At 34.8% G+C, this 15,541-nt stretch overlaps 1 protein-coding gene across 4 annotated transcripts in view; it reads left to right on the top strand.

Annotated features, from left to right (window-relative positions):
- The window catches only part of CATSPERE (catsper channel auxiliary subunit epsilon), a 195,191-nt gene that overhangs the window by 54,185 nt on the left and 125,465 nt on the right, over positions 1-15,541 (top strand). For all 4 annotated transcript variants that reach the window (XM_049633805.1, XM_049633802.1, XM_049633803.1 and 1 more), the window contains one exon: positions 6,749-6,826. In XM_049633805.1, the coding sequence (XP_049489762.1) occupies positions 6,749-6,826 (78 nt within the window). Of the gene's footprint in view, positions 1-6,748; positions 6,827-15,541 lie in introns of those variants that run through there.

Raw genomic sequence — 15,541 nt, 5'->3', positions numbered from 1 at the left:
TCAGCATAAGCCCAGGACCACCTGTGGGAACCAGTGCGGCACTGACACTCACTGCCTACCTTGCTTACACCAAGCTCCACTCCCCCGTGCTCCAGTAGAACTGCCTATCTGAGCCATGCTTGTCTCAGCCCCAGCATGGCAGACCCCTTCCCCCTAAAGACCAGCCTAAACCCCTACTCACACCATGTTACCCATCATGGGAATTTTGCAGCATCTCAGTTCGGCCAAGTGGAGTCAACAGATCTCACTTTACAAGCAGACCAAAGCACACCTAGTTAAAATGTGCCACATTCAGGCCAGAGACCAAACAGTGCCTACAATAGGCAGAGACTCTGCAGATGACTGGCCTGAAGGATAAAACAGCCAGGACAAAGCAGCAGAGCACATGCAACACACATTGGAGACATTTCCAGAAGCACAGGCCCTGGGGAACAGATGACATTACATGGCAGAGAGCACTATAGGACCTCTTCTTCATAAGATCATTACCTTCAAGAACAGGAGACATAGCTGACTTTCCTAACACAGAAATAGGCACAGAGACATAGACAAAATGAGAAGACAGAGAAATTTATCCCAAATTAAAGAACAGAACAAGACCATGCCAGAGATCTAAGTGAAACAGATATAAGTAACATGTCTGAGAATTTAAAGCATTGATCATAAGGATACTCACTGGACTCAAAAAGAGTAGAAGACATGAGTTAAACCCTTACACAGAGATAGGGAACAACATAGCAGAAATAAAGGTCATAATAAACAAAATGAGAAATATGCCTCATGGAATGAACAACAGACTGGAAGAAGGAGAGGAATGAATTAATAGCCCAAAAGACAGAGTAATGGAAAGTAATCAAGCTGAACATAAGAGGGGAGAAAAAAAGAATTATGCAAAACAAGAATAGAGTTAGGGAACTTAGTGATTCCATTAAAGGTAATAAAATTTGTATTATAGTAGTGCCACAAAAAGTAGAGAGAGAAAAGGGGTCAGAAAATTTATTAGGGAAGCTGAAAACTTCCCTAATTTGGGCAGTAAAACAGATATCCATATCCAGAAGATACAGAGAACCCCCATCAAAATCAACAAAAGCAGACCCACACCAAGACAAATTGTAATTAAATTAGTAAAATATAGTGATGAAGGAAAAAATGTTAAAGCAGCAAGACAAAAGAAGACTAACTTAACAGGGAAAACTCATAAGGCTAGCAGAAGATTTTTCAGCAGAAACATTTCAAGGCAGAAGAGAATGGTATGGTATATTCAAAGTGCTAAATGGGAAAAATCTGCACCTGAGAATACTCTATCTAGCAAGGCTATCATTCAGAACAGAAGGAGAGATAAAGAGTTTCCCAGAAAAAACAAAAAAACTAAAGGAGTTCATGACCACTAAACCAGCCCTGTAAGAAATTTTAAAGGGGACACTTTGAGTGGAAAGACCAAAAGTGACAGTATAAAGTAGGAAACACAAAGCAGTAACAATATTTCTGTTAAAAAAAAAAAAGTCAAGGAACTCACAAAATAAAAGAATGTGAAATATAACAATATATACCTAAACGTGGGAGGAGAGGAGTAAAGAATGTGTTCAAACTTTAACAACCATGGACTTAATATGGACTGCTATATGCAGAAGAGGTTATATACACACCTAATGGTTACCACAAATCAAAAACCACTAATAAATATGCAAAAGTACCAAAAGCAGGCAAAGAGAAGGGAAGTAAGGAAGTGTAGATCAATATCCTTGTATATATAGGTGCAAAAATTTTACATAAAATAATAGCAAATGGAATCCAACAATGTATTAAAAGAATAAATTAAAAAGGGCCAGTATCTTCCAGAATGCAACATTGGTTCAATACCAAGAAAGCTGACAACAATATCCATTCCATAAATGCAGTAAAGAAGAAAATAAATGATCACATCAGTAAATTTAAAAATTGAACAGCCATTCCTAATGGAAACACCAAACAAAACAAGTTTAGAAGGGAACCACATTGATTTTAACATTGTTAAAATGTTACTCTAATTTTTATTTTTGAGACAGAGAGACAGAGAGACAGAGCATGAGTTGGGGAAGGGCAGAGAGAGAGGGAGACACAGAATCCAAAACAGGCTCCAGGCTCTGAGCTGTCAGCACAGAGCCTGACGCGGGGCTCGAACTCACAGACTGCGAGATCATTACCTGAGTCGAAGTTGGATGCTTAACCGACTGAGCCACCCAGGCACCCTAGGGAACCACTTGATTTTAATAAAAAAACACAGACTTCTCAAATAATTAACAATATTATTATAAATTATGAAATACTTTTGATTCAACTAAAATCAGGAACTGGACAAATGTGCTCGTCTGTCAGTAAATATCATCACTATTATTTAACATTGTCTTGAACATAACAGTGCAAGTAATAAAACAAGAAAAAATGTACAATATTATAAATTTATAATAGCAATAGAGGGTAAAAATACTGATGAATCAATTTAACAGGAAAGACACAGAACTTGTAGCAAGAATCACTGTCAAATTTTGTTGAATGATTTTTTAAATATACTTTAAATGTTTATTTATTTATTTTGAGAGAGAGTGAGTGCATGCATGGGTGGGGGAGGGGCAGAGAAAGAAGGAGGGGGAGAGAGAGAGAGAGAGAGAGAGAGAGAGAGAGAGAGAGAGAGAGATCCCAAACAGTCTCCATGTCGTCGGCACACAGCCTGATGTGGGGCTTGATCGTACAAACCATGAGATCATGCCCTGGGCTGAAATCAAGAGTTGGACGCTTAACCGACTGAGCCAACCAGGTGCCCCTGTTGAGTGATCTTTAAAAGATCTAGTTTTTAAAGTATTTAATTGGATCTAATGTCAATTTTTTGACTGAAAAAATATCTTTGTTTTCCAATTTATTCTTTTTAAGATTTTTGTTTTTAATTCCAATATAATTAACACACAATGTTATATTTCAGGTATACAATATAGTGAACCAACCATTCTATCCATTACTACTCAGTCCTCATCATGATACGTGTGCATGTATCTTAATCCCCTTCACCTATTTCACCCATCTCCCACCCAACTAACCCCTGGCAACCACCAGTTTGTTCTCTGTATTTAAGAGTCTGGGGGCTTTTTTTGGTCTCTTTTTGAAAAAATATTTCACCAATCATGTGTAGTAATATGGTATAATATGTTATACTCCTGGAAGAAAATGAAAGTGTAATCCTCTCTTATACCATATAAAAAAATAAATTCCAATTGGCATACGAGAAAGAGTTTAATGTAAAACCAGATTTGGGGAGAACTTGAAGCTGTACCATATAAAATGAAGGGAAATCTTATCCTAGACTGGAAACCAGAATCTTTAAATTAAAGATAGCCATAATTGAAAACGTGAAAATTAAAAACTTTTGTATCACAAAAGTACCATAAGCATAGTTCAGACAATAAATAGTTATGAAAAACTTTTACAACATAGATGACACTAACCAGCTAATATCCCTAAGTGTTCAAAGAGACGGTGGAGGTGTAAACTGGTGCAGCCATTTTGTGAAATCATCCTGCATTATCCGACACATATTCTGCAACTCATCATTTCCACTCCTAAGTATATACCCAGGAGAAAACTCTTGCTCTCAAGCATCAAGAGACATTTTCAGAAATGCTCATAGCAGAAAACACTCATGGGGCGCCTCGGTGGCTCAGTAGGTTGAGCGTCCGACTACAGCTCAGGTCATGATCTCACAGTGTGTGGGTTCGAGCCCCGCGTCGGGCTCTGTGCTGACAGCTCAGAGCCTGGAGCCTGCTTCGGATTCTGTGTCTCCCTCTCTCTCTGCCCCTTCCCCGCTCATGCTCGCTTGCTCTCTCTGTCAAAAATAAATAAACATTAAAAAAAATTTTTTTAAATGCTCATAAAATCCATCCCTCCCAAACAGAAAGAATCCAAATGCCCATCAACAGGAAAATGGAAAAGTTGTGGTACATTCACATGATGGAATTTTAAATAGCAATAAAAATGAATGGGCTCAGTTAGGGCAACAAAACAAATAAATCCTAGTTACACAATGTTGAAAGAAAAAAAAGCAGATCCTAGGGGGCTATGTGTGGGATGACTAAGTTCAAAATAGCCAAAAACTAAACATCATGTTAATGTTTAAAATTAAAAAATAAATAAATAAACAGTTCAGGAAAGTGAGTACCTGTGGGCAGAAACAGAACCAGAAAAGGAACAATATGTAGATAAATGAAAGATATTTGTAAGGTTCTTGTACTCGAATATTGGTTTTTATTTTACTATTTTAGAATTTAAATAGTTACATAAAAGATAGTCATACCAATAATAATAGTGTGTTGTGAGCCAAGGATTGTGATTATTCTAATTCTGTATATGTGTACCTGAAGTCCAAACAAAACAAAGAGCTCTTACAAAGGGTAAGAAAATGGTAAGTGCCAACAAAAAATGTAAAAGCGCACTGTACCCAAGAGCAAATCTAACAAACCTGAAACAATACTGAAATTCACATAATCTCAGGAAAATCCAAATTAACAATGAAATGTCGTGCTCATCACACTGGTAAAAACAAGAGAAAACACTGTGAGAGGGAAACTGGGCCACAGGGTGTAACTCAGATTTTGTTGGTGGAAAATGTGTACAGTTAGAGACTTAGTACATTTTTGGAGAGTAATAGGGAAACACCTAGTAAAAGTATTTATACCCTTTGGATCAGGAGTCTTACTTCTGGGAATCTACTCCACAGAAGTCAGACCTCCAGTACATAAAGCTATATGAAAAAGGTCCTATATTTTGCAGCATTATATTAGTGGTAAAACAAAACATAATAAAACTGGAGCCACAGTAAAGCTCCATTAGAGAAATTGATCTATAAATTACAGCATAACCACATTGTAAAATATTATTCAGGCTTTATGAGAACTGACACTGGGGACTTTCAATGGAGTACACTTGCATGAGAAAAAGAGAATATGGGAGTGTGTATAATATGATCCAGTTTTGTTTTAAAAACTCTTAAAATGCCTCTTTTTAAAAATACATGTAAATATGTATTTGTCTACATGTCTGTAGATGCTTATATGGTGTAGAGAAAAATAAGGGAGGGCACATAATAGTTGTTTAAATCGTTTTATAGGTTGAGAGAGGCTTAATAGGTGAAGGGACTATAAAGGAAAAATAAAGCCGTGCTATAAAAAAGCAAGGAACGAAGGAAAGGAGGAAGCACAGCAATATAAAAGGACAATATAGAATTGAAGCAAACAGATGAAATAGGATAAATAGGAATATGATATAATTATATAGGGAATAAAATTTTCATGTATGTGTATATAGGTGTGTGTGTGTATCCATATAACCAAAACACAGAGCAAGATTTAGAACATACAGATGTCGAAGTTATTAACATAAAGAATTCTACAAATTAATAAATCAAAGACTAACAGCCCAATGGAAAATGGAAAATAGGCAAAGGAAGTGAACAGATAGTTCACAAGACAGGAAATACAAGTGGACCTTGAACATATGGAAAGATGCTCAAACGTTTTTATAATAAAAGAGATGGAGGTTAAAACTGCATCAAAGCACCATTTTTCACCCACCAGATTGGCAAATTCCAAATGTGTGACAACACACAATGAAGAAAGAAGAAATCTCATACACTGCAGTATCTGTGAAAATTACAAATGCATATACTGTATGGCTCAAGAATCACACTTTTAGTCATACTCCAAAGCACAAAATAATATATGTACAAAATTGCTCATTATAGCATTGATTATAATGGCAGAGGATTGAGAACAAATTTATTAGTAGGTTACTAGTTAAGTAAATTATGATTCTTCCATAATTTGGAAAAATATCCAGTGGAAAAGTTCATGAAAATATGTAAAGATCTCTAAGATATAACTTTAAGTGAAGAATATGTTTGAAAAAAACATGTTTATGGGGCACCTGGGTGGCTCAGTCGGTTGAGCGTCTGACTTCAGCTCAGGTCATGATCTCACAGTCTGTGAGTTTGAGCCCTGCGTCGGGCTCTGTGCTAACAGCTCAGGGCCCGGAGCCTGTTTCAGATTCTGTGTCTCCCTCTCTCTGACCCTCCCCCGTTCATGCTCTGTCTCTCTCTGTCTCAAAAATAAATAAACGTTAAAAAAATTTTTTTTTAAAATTTTTTTAAAAATTAAAAAAAGGACAAAACATGTTTAGAATACTTGCATTTATAAGAAAGAAAAAATAACATCTTAGTTATACACAAAAATTTTATAGAAATATAAACAAGTGATAGTAGATACTTGGGGATACAGTGAGAAGTGAGTGATGGAGTACAGAGTGGGAAAGACAAAATTCACTTTATTTTGAATATAATTTGTTTTTAACTATGTGAATAAATTGTCTATTCAAGGAAAAAATCAACAAGAAAGAAAAAATTAGATGTACATCTATTGAAATGACAATGGTGTAGATCAAGTGATGTATCGAGTGACAAAACCAAGTGTTGAATTGTGATTATAGAGAAAGAGATATAAACATACATGCACAGTTTTAACATTGGTTACTTCAAAAGTGTAGAGGAAAATTAACTCTTCCTTCATAGGTCTTTGGTTTGTTTCACTTGTTAAAAACAATATGTCTCACTTTTGAGTTTTTTAATGGGATAATCAAAAATGTTTAAATAAAGAAAAACATTTTTATTGTTATAAAAATGAAATTTGCCCAAAATGTAGAAAAATACAAACACTTTTTTATTTTGTAGGTTATCATTGTATGGATATATGACCCAGAAAATGCAGATCCCAGTGAGATTCTACGGAATGCAAATGAACCTTCACTAGTAGGTGGAAACATTACTATTATCACAGATAAAATAATATGCTATGGTTCCTTTTCAAGGGCTTTGAATAATTTATTTTAAGCATTCCAGAACTAACTAAACATGCTTTAATTATCCATTACATTTAGCCACTATAGTGATTTTGAGCTAGTGCTCAGTCTCCCCAATTATAAATCTTTCTCCTGAATTCTAATTGAGCATTGCCCTTACTTTCTATGAACCGCATTATTCACGAAGATGCTAACCTTCAAAGTGCTTTAAAGGTGTTCCTTGAGCATCTGTCTAGATATCATCTTTCAAAAATCTGTCCAGTCCCTTACTGAACCCTTTACCACTTGGACACTAGTGAGTTTCCTAAAGGGGCAGTACAGTGGATGAACACAGATGGTCTTCAATTTATGTGGCTTGACTTACAGTTTTTCTACTTCACTATAGTGCAAAAGTGATATACATTCAATAGAAGTTGTACTTTGAACTTGGATCTTTTCCCAGACTAGCAGGCTATCAATGTGGCATGATACCTTTGCGTGACACTGGGTGCTGGCAGGGGTCACAAGAATAAACAACCAGTACATTTAAACTATTCTGAACACATACAACCATTGTTTTTCAATTTCAGTACAGTATTCAATGATTTACATGAGACATTAAACACCTTATTATAAAACAGCCCTGGTGTTAGATGGTTTTGCCCAACTTTAGGCTAATGTGAGTGTTCTGAGCACATTTAAGGTAGGCTAGGCTAAGCTACAACGTTTGGTAGTTAGGTGCATTAAATGCATTTTCTACTTAATGATATTTTCAATTTATAGCCAATTGTAATTCAAGGAAGATCTGTACGTCTTTATTTCATTTGTTACAAATTTATCTCTTTCAAGATTTAAGTTTTCTGTCTTCTGTTATAACAAAAACCTATTGAAGAGAACAAAATGAGTTTTAGTTTCATATGAGACTATGTCTTAATGAGTCAAGATATAATTTTTGAATAGTATGTTACATGCCTCTTGGTAGCCAAATTCACAAGAGATGGACTAACAAATCAGAATGACAACCTATTGGGGCGCCTGGGTGGCTCAGTCGGTTGAGCGTCCGACTTCAGCTCAGGTCATGATCTCACGGTCTGTGAGTTCAAGCCCCGCATCAGGCTCTGTGCTGACAGCTCGGAGCCTGGAGCCTGCCTCAGATTGTGTGTCTCCCTCTCTCTCTGCCCCTCCCCTGCTCATGCTCTGTCTCAAAAATAAATAAAAATATTTTTTAAAAAATACTTTAAATTGTAGGGTTTTATTCTGAGGTTTTTTTCTTACAATTTTAACTATGAATCATATCAGAAAGAAAAAACCATAGATGTGTACAATATAGTTTAATGAATAATAACAATTAGCCCTATAACCACTATCAAGAAGTAAAACACCAACAATAGTACCGAAGGTCCCCATATGTGCACTCTGATGAGCATAATTTCTCCCTCCACCTTAGAAGTACTTGTATGGATATAATCATTTTGTTCCATCTAAAAGTAACCATTATTCTGAATTTTATGGTAATAATTGCTCTGCTTTTTTTTATTTTTTATTTTTTTTATTTTTTATTTTTAGCTTGTTGCATGATTCCTAACCAATGTAGTTTGGTTTAGTGGGTTTTGGTTTTGTGTTTACTTTTCTACTTTATATAAATGGAATCATGTTTCCTATACATTGTACATATTGCTGTTGGGGGGGGGGGTCAACTTTATATTACTTATTCATGTTATACTGTACCTATAGTTTATTCATTTTTGATCCTGTATGATATTTCATCATTTCAACATACTATGCATTTTTCATCCATTCTACTGTTGATGAATTTTGGATGGGCTTTTGTTTTCTTTTGTTTGTAAGGAGTGTTGGTTTCTTTCTTTTTGTTCAGCTTTATTGAGATATAAATGGTATATAACATTGTGTAAGTTTAGGTATACACTGTTGATATGATACACTTATATGTTGTGAAATGATTACCATAGTAGAATTTTTAACACCTTTATCACCTACATAATTACCACTTCTTTTTTGTGGTAAGATTATTTAAGATTTACTCTTTTATCAACTTTCATTATTTAATACTGTGTCATTAACTATACTCATTATGCTATACTTAGATTCCCAGAATTTATTCATCTTATCACTGGAAGTTTGTACCCTTTGACCACCAGGTCCCCATTTTGCCCACCCCCTCAGATCCTTCAGTCACCATTCTACTCTGTTTCTGTGAGCTCAGCATTTTTTAGATTCCATATAGAAGCATATCATATACTATTTGTCTTTCTCTAACTTATTTCACTTAGCATAATGCCCTCGAGGTCCATCCATGTAGTTGCAAATGGAGACATTTCCTTCTTTTTTGTGCTTGAGTAGTATTCCATTGTATGTACACCATATCTTCTTTATCCATTAATCTATTGATGGACACTTAGGCTGCTTCCATATCTTGGCTATTGTAAATAACGCTGCAATAAACATAGGGGTGCCTATCTCTTTTTGGATTAGTGTTTTAATGGGGAGGGGTAAATACTCAGCAGTGGAATTACTGCATCATATGGTGTTTCTAATTTTAATTTTTTGAGGAACCTTCATACTGTTTTTCACAGTGGCTGCACCAATTTATATTCCTGCCAACAGTGCACAAGTGCCTTTTTCACCACATCCTTGTCAACACTTGTTATTTCTTTTTGATTTTAGCCATTCTGACAGGTATGAGGTGAGGCATCTTTTCATGTACCTGTTGGCCATCTGTATGTCTTCTTTGGAAAAAAGTCTATTCAGATCTTCTGCTCATGTTCGAATTGGATCGTTAGGTTTTTTTTGCTATTGAGTTGTATGAGTTTCGATATATTTTGAATATTAGCTCCTTAATTGATATATGATTTGTAACTATTTTCTTTCACTCAGTAGGTTGTCCTTTCATTTTGTTGATTTAGTTTGCTGTGCACATATGATTTTTATCCTTTGTTCTGTTGTAGTGGGTTAAACTAATTGATTTGGGGATGTTGAACGAGCCTTGCATACCTAAAATAAATTCCATTTGTCCATAGTATGTAACTCTTTTTATATATTGTTGGATTCTATTTGCTATTGTATTTCCATATAGTTCAAAGATTTTTAAGTTTACATTTCTTTTGAGACTTCTTCCTGACCCATGTGTTATTTAAAAGTGTGTCAATTTCCAAGTAGTGAGGGATTTTCCAATTGCCTTTCTGTACTAACTTCTAATTTAATTCTATTATACTCTGACAACATACTTTCTATATTTCTATTCTTTTAAAATATTTATTGATTTGTTTTCTTAATTCTACTGTAATTAATGTACAGTGTTATATTGATTTCAAGTATACAATATAGTGATTCAATAATTCTATACATCACTCAGTGCTCATCATGACAAGTGCCCTCCTTAATCCTCATCACCTATTTCACCCAAACCCTGCAACGTCCCCTCTGGTGACCACTAGTTTGTTCTCTATCGTTAAGAAACTGATTTTTTTGTGTGTGTCTTTTTTTTTTTCTTAGATCATTTGTTTTCTTAAATTTCACATAAGAGTGAAATCATATGGTATTTGTCTTTCTCTGAATGACTTATTTCACTTAGCATTATACTCTCTAGGTCCATTCATGTTGTCACAAATGGCAAGATTTCACTCCATTTATGGGGTCTTTTGTGGATGCATACAAATGCATTCCATTGTGGAATAATATTCATTCATATATATATGTATGTTCATATTATATATATTCATTCATGCATATATATATGCATACATACATACATACATACCACATCTTTAAAAATTTTTTTTTATTGCATTTATTTTTGAGAGACAGAGTGAGACAGAGCATGAGATGGGGAGGGGCAGAGAGAAAAGGAGACATAGAATCCGAAGCAGTCTCCAGGCTCCAAGAAAGAGTTCAGCACAGAGCCCAATGTGGGGCTCAAACCCACGAACTGTGAGATCATGACCTGAGCCAAAGTCAGACACTTATCCGACTGAACCACCCAGGTGCCCCATACCACATCTTCTTTATACATGCATCCATCAATGGACACTTGGGCTGCTTCCTTATTTTGGCTAGTGTAAACAGTGCTGCAATAAATATAGGAGTAGATATATCTTTTCACATTAGTGTTTTTCTTTGAGTAAATACACAGTAGTGGAATTACTGGATCATACAGTAATTCTATTTTTAATTTTTTGAGGAACCTCCATACTATTTTCCACAGTGACTACACTAGTTTGCATTCCCACCAACAGTGCACTAGTGTTTCTTTTTCTCCGCATCCTCACCATTTGTTGTTTTTCTGATTTTAGCCATTCTGACAGGTGTGAGGTGATATTTCATTGTGGTTTTGATTTTCATTTATATGATGATCAGTGATGTTGAGGATCTTCCCTTATGTCTGTTAGCTGTCTTTGCAGAAATATCTGTTCATGTTTTTTCCTATTTTTTAACTTTATTATTTGTGGTTTTTTTGGCATTCACTTGTATAGGTTTTTTATATATTTTGGATACTAAACTTTTATCAGATATATCATTTGCAAATACCTTCTCCCATTCAGAAGGTTGTTTTGTTTTGTTTTGTTTTGTTCATTGTTTCCTTTATTGTGCAGAAGATTTTAGTTTTGATGTAGCCCCAATAGTTTATTTTTGTTTTTCTTTCCCTTGCCTCAGGAGACATATCTAGAAAAAAGTTTCCATGGCTGATGTCAAAGATATTACTGCCTGTTTTCTCTTCTAGGATTTTTATGGTATCAAGGTCTCACATTAGGTCCTTAATCCATTTTGAGCTTATTTCTGTGTATGGTGTAAGAAAGTGGTCCAGTTTCATTCTTTTTGCATGTAGCTGTCCAGTTTTCCAACACAATTTGTTGAAGAGACTATCCTTTTCCCATTGTATTGTCTTGCCTCCTTTGTCATAGATTAATTGACCATCTAATTGTGGATTTGTTTCTGGGCTCTCTATTCTATTCTATCAATCTATTATGTCAATTTTTTTTGCCAGTATCATACTGTTTTGATTACTACCTCTTTGTAGTATATCTTGAAATCTGGAATTGTGATATCTCTAGCTTTGTTCTTCTTTCTCCAGATTGCTTTCACTCTTTGGGGTCTTTTGTGGATGCATACAAATTTTAGGATTAATTGTTTTAGTTCTGTGAAAAATGCTGTTGGTGTTTTGATAGAGATTGCATTAAATCTGTATATTGCTTTGGTTAGTATCAAGAATTTAACAATATTTGTTCTCCCAATCCATGAGCATGGAATGTCTTTCCAATGATTTGTGTCTTCTTCAGTTTCTTTCATCCGTGTCTTATAGTTTCCAGAGTACAAATCAGTCACCTCCCTGGTTAAGTTTATCCCTAGGTTATTTTATACTTTTTGGTGCAATTATAAATGGGGTTGTCTTCTTAATTTCTCTGTCTCTACTTTATTATTATTGTATAGAAATGCAACAGATTTCTGTATATTAATTTTGTATCCTGAAACTTTGAATTCACTTATCAGGTTTAGTAGATTTTGGCAGAATCTTTAGGATTTTCTATATATAGTATCATGTCGTCAACAAATAGCAAAAGTTGTACTTCTTTTCAATTTGGATGCCTTTTATTTCTTTTTCTTGTCTGATTTCTGTGACTAAGACCTCCAGTACTATGTTCAATGAAAGTGGTGAGAAAGGACATCCTTGCCTTGTTCTGATCTTAGGGGAAATGCTTTCAATTTTTTACCATTGAGGATAATGTTAGCTGTTGATTTTTCCTGTATGGCCTTTATTATATTGAGATATGTTCCCTCTAAATCTACTTTGTTGAGAGTTTTTATCATGAATTGCTGTTGTTCTTTGTCAAATGTTTATTCTATGTTTATTGAGATGATCATATAGTTTTTATCTTTTTTCTTATTGATGTGATGAATCACATTACTTGATTTGTGAATATGGAAGCACCCTTGCATCCCAGGAATGAATCCCACTTGATCGTGGCGAATGATTTTTTTAATGTATAGTTGGATTCGGTTTGTTAATAGTTTAAGGATTCTCGATCTGCATTTGTGTTCATCAGATATATTGGCCTATAATTCTTTTTTCTTACAGCGTCTTTATATGGTTTTCATATCATGGTAATTCTGGCTTCATAGAATGAATCTGGAAGCTTTCCTTCCTTTATATTTTTTGAATAGTTTCAGAAGAAAACATACTAACTCTTCTTTAAATATTCACTAGAATTCAGCTATGAGGCCATCTGCTCCAGGGCCTATTTGTTGGCAGTTTTTGATTATTGATTCATTTTCATTGCTGGTAATTAGTCTCTTCAAATTTTCTATTTCTTCCTGATTCCGTTTTGGGAGGTTACATGTTCTAGGAATTTATGCTTTCCTTCTAGGTTGTCCAATTTGTTGTCATATAATTTTTCATAATATTCTCTTATGATCCTTCATATCTCTGAGGCATTAGTTGTTATTCTTCTCTTCATTTCTGATTTTGCTTCTTTGTGTCCTCTTTTTTTTAATGAGTTCTGCTAATAGTTTATCTATTTTGTCAATCTTTTCAAAGAACATCGATCTGTTTTGTTGTTTTTTTAAGTTTCTATTTCATTTATTTCTGCTGGAATCTTTATTATTTCCTTCCTTGTACTGGTTTGGGTTTTGTTTTGTTATTTCTTTTTATTCTAGTTCCTTTGGGTGTAAGGTTAGCTTTTTTATTTGAAATGTTTTCTTGCCACTTGAGGTAGACCTCTGTTGCTACTTCCCTTTCAGAATGACTTTTCCTGCATCCCCAAGGTTTTAGACTGTTGTGTTTTTATTTTCATTCGTCTCCATGTATTTTTTTAAAATTTCTTCTTTGATTTTTTGGTTGACCTATTCATTGTTTAGTGTCACATTGTTTAGCCTCCATTTATTTGTGCTCTTTCCAGACATTTTCTTGCAGTTGGCTTCTAGTTTTATAGTGCTGTGGTTGGAAACGATGAATGGTATGACTTCAATCTTTTTTAATTTGTTGAGACTTATTTTGTGGCCTGACATGTGATCTTTTCTGGAGACTGTTCCATATGTTCTTGAAAAGAATGTGTAATCTACTGTTTTAGGGTAGAATGTTCTAAATATGTCTGTTAGGTCCATCTGGCTTAACGTGTCATTCAAAGCCACCATTTCCTTGTTGATTTTCTTTCTCAATGACCTATCCATTGATATAAGTGGGATATTAAAGTCCCTACTATTATTGTGTTAATGTCAATTTCTTACTTTATGTCTATTAATAGTTGCTTTATGTAATTAGGTGCTCCCATGTCGGCTGCATAAATTATTTCAATGATTATATCCTCTTGTTGGATTGTTTCTTTTATCATTATGTCATGTCCTTCTTTGTCTCTTATTATAGCCTTTGTTTTAAAGTCTATTTTGTCCAATATAAGTATTGCTACCCCAGCTTTCTTTTCACTTCCATTTGCATGATAAATGTCCTTTCATCCCTTCACTTTCAATCTGCATGTATCTTTAAGACTGGTATGAGTCAGGGTGCCTGGGTGGCTCAGTCGGTTAAGCGTCTGGCTTCAGCTCAGGTCATGATCTCACAGTTAGTGAGTTCAAGCCCCACATCGAGCTCTGTGCTAACAGCTCAGAGCCTGGAGCCTTCTTTGGATTCTGTGTCTCCTTTTCTCTCTCTGCCTTTCCCCCGCTCACTCTCTGTCTCTCACAAATGAATAAACATTTAAAAAAAATTTTTAAGTCTGATATGAGTCTCTTGTAGGCAGCATATAGTTGAGACTTACTTTTTTATCCATTTTGTCATCCCGTGTCTTTTGATTGGAGCATTTAGTCCATTGCACTGAAAGTAATTATTATGCAGTTTTTTGAAGTTTATTTTTATTTATTTTGAGAGAGATAGAGAGCAAGTGGGGCAGGGCAGAGAGAGAGGGAGACAGAATCCCAAGCAAGCTTGGGACAGAACCTGATGCAGAGCTTGAACTCACAAATGCGAGATCATGACCTGAGCCGAAGTCAAGAGTCAGATGCTTAACTGAGCCACTTTGGTGCCCCTCAAACTAATTAATTATTGACAGATATGCATTTATTGTCATTTTGTTATTTGTTTTATGATTTTTTTGGTAGTTCTTCTCTGTTTCTTTTTTCTCTTGCTTTCTTTCTCTTTCTTCATGGTTTGCTAGCTTTCTCTAGTAATATACTTGGATTCCTTTTCTTTATGTTTTGCATATCTATCACTGTGTTTTTCCTGTTTGTAGTTATCATTAGGTTTATATATAACATCTTGTGCATATAACAGTCTGTGTTATTTTGATTGTCACTTAAGTTTGAACCCATTCTAAAAGCACTAAATTTTTACTCCTCTCCCCCCACCTTTTTAAGTATAGTATCATACTTTACATCCTTTCATTCTGCAAATCCCTGATTGATTTTTACAAACATAGTTATTGTACTTCTTTTGTGCTTCCTACTTTTCTTACTCCTGCTTATCGTCTTTATTTTCCACTCAAAGAACCCCCTTTAACATTTTTTTGTGAGGCTTGTTTAGTGGTAATGAACTCCTTTAACTTTTGTTTGTCTGGGAAATTGTTTATATCTCCCCTCTGTTCTGAATGAGAACCTTGCTGGATAGAATATTCTTGGTTAGAGGTTTATTTCTTTCATCATTTTGACTATATCATGCCACTCTCTTCTGGCCTGCAAAGTT

The sequence above is a fragment of the Panthera uncia genome, chromosome F1, assembly GCF_023721935.1.
Source record: "Panthera uncia isolate 11264 chromosome F1, Puncia_PCG_1.0, whole genome shotgun sequence".
Lineage (NCBI taxonomy): Eukaryota > Metazoa > Chordata > Mammalia > Carnivora > Felidae > Panthera > Panthera uncia.
The sequence above is the reverse complement of the archived record's forward strand: the minus strand, read 5'-3'. Positions and strand labels throughout refer to the sequence as shown.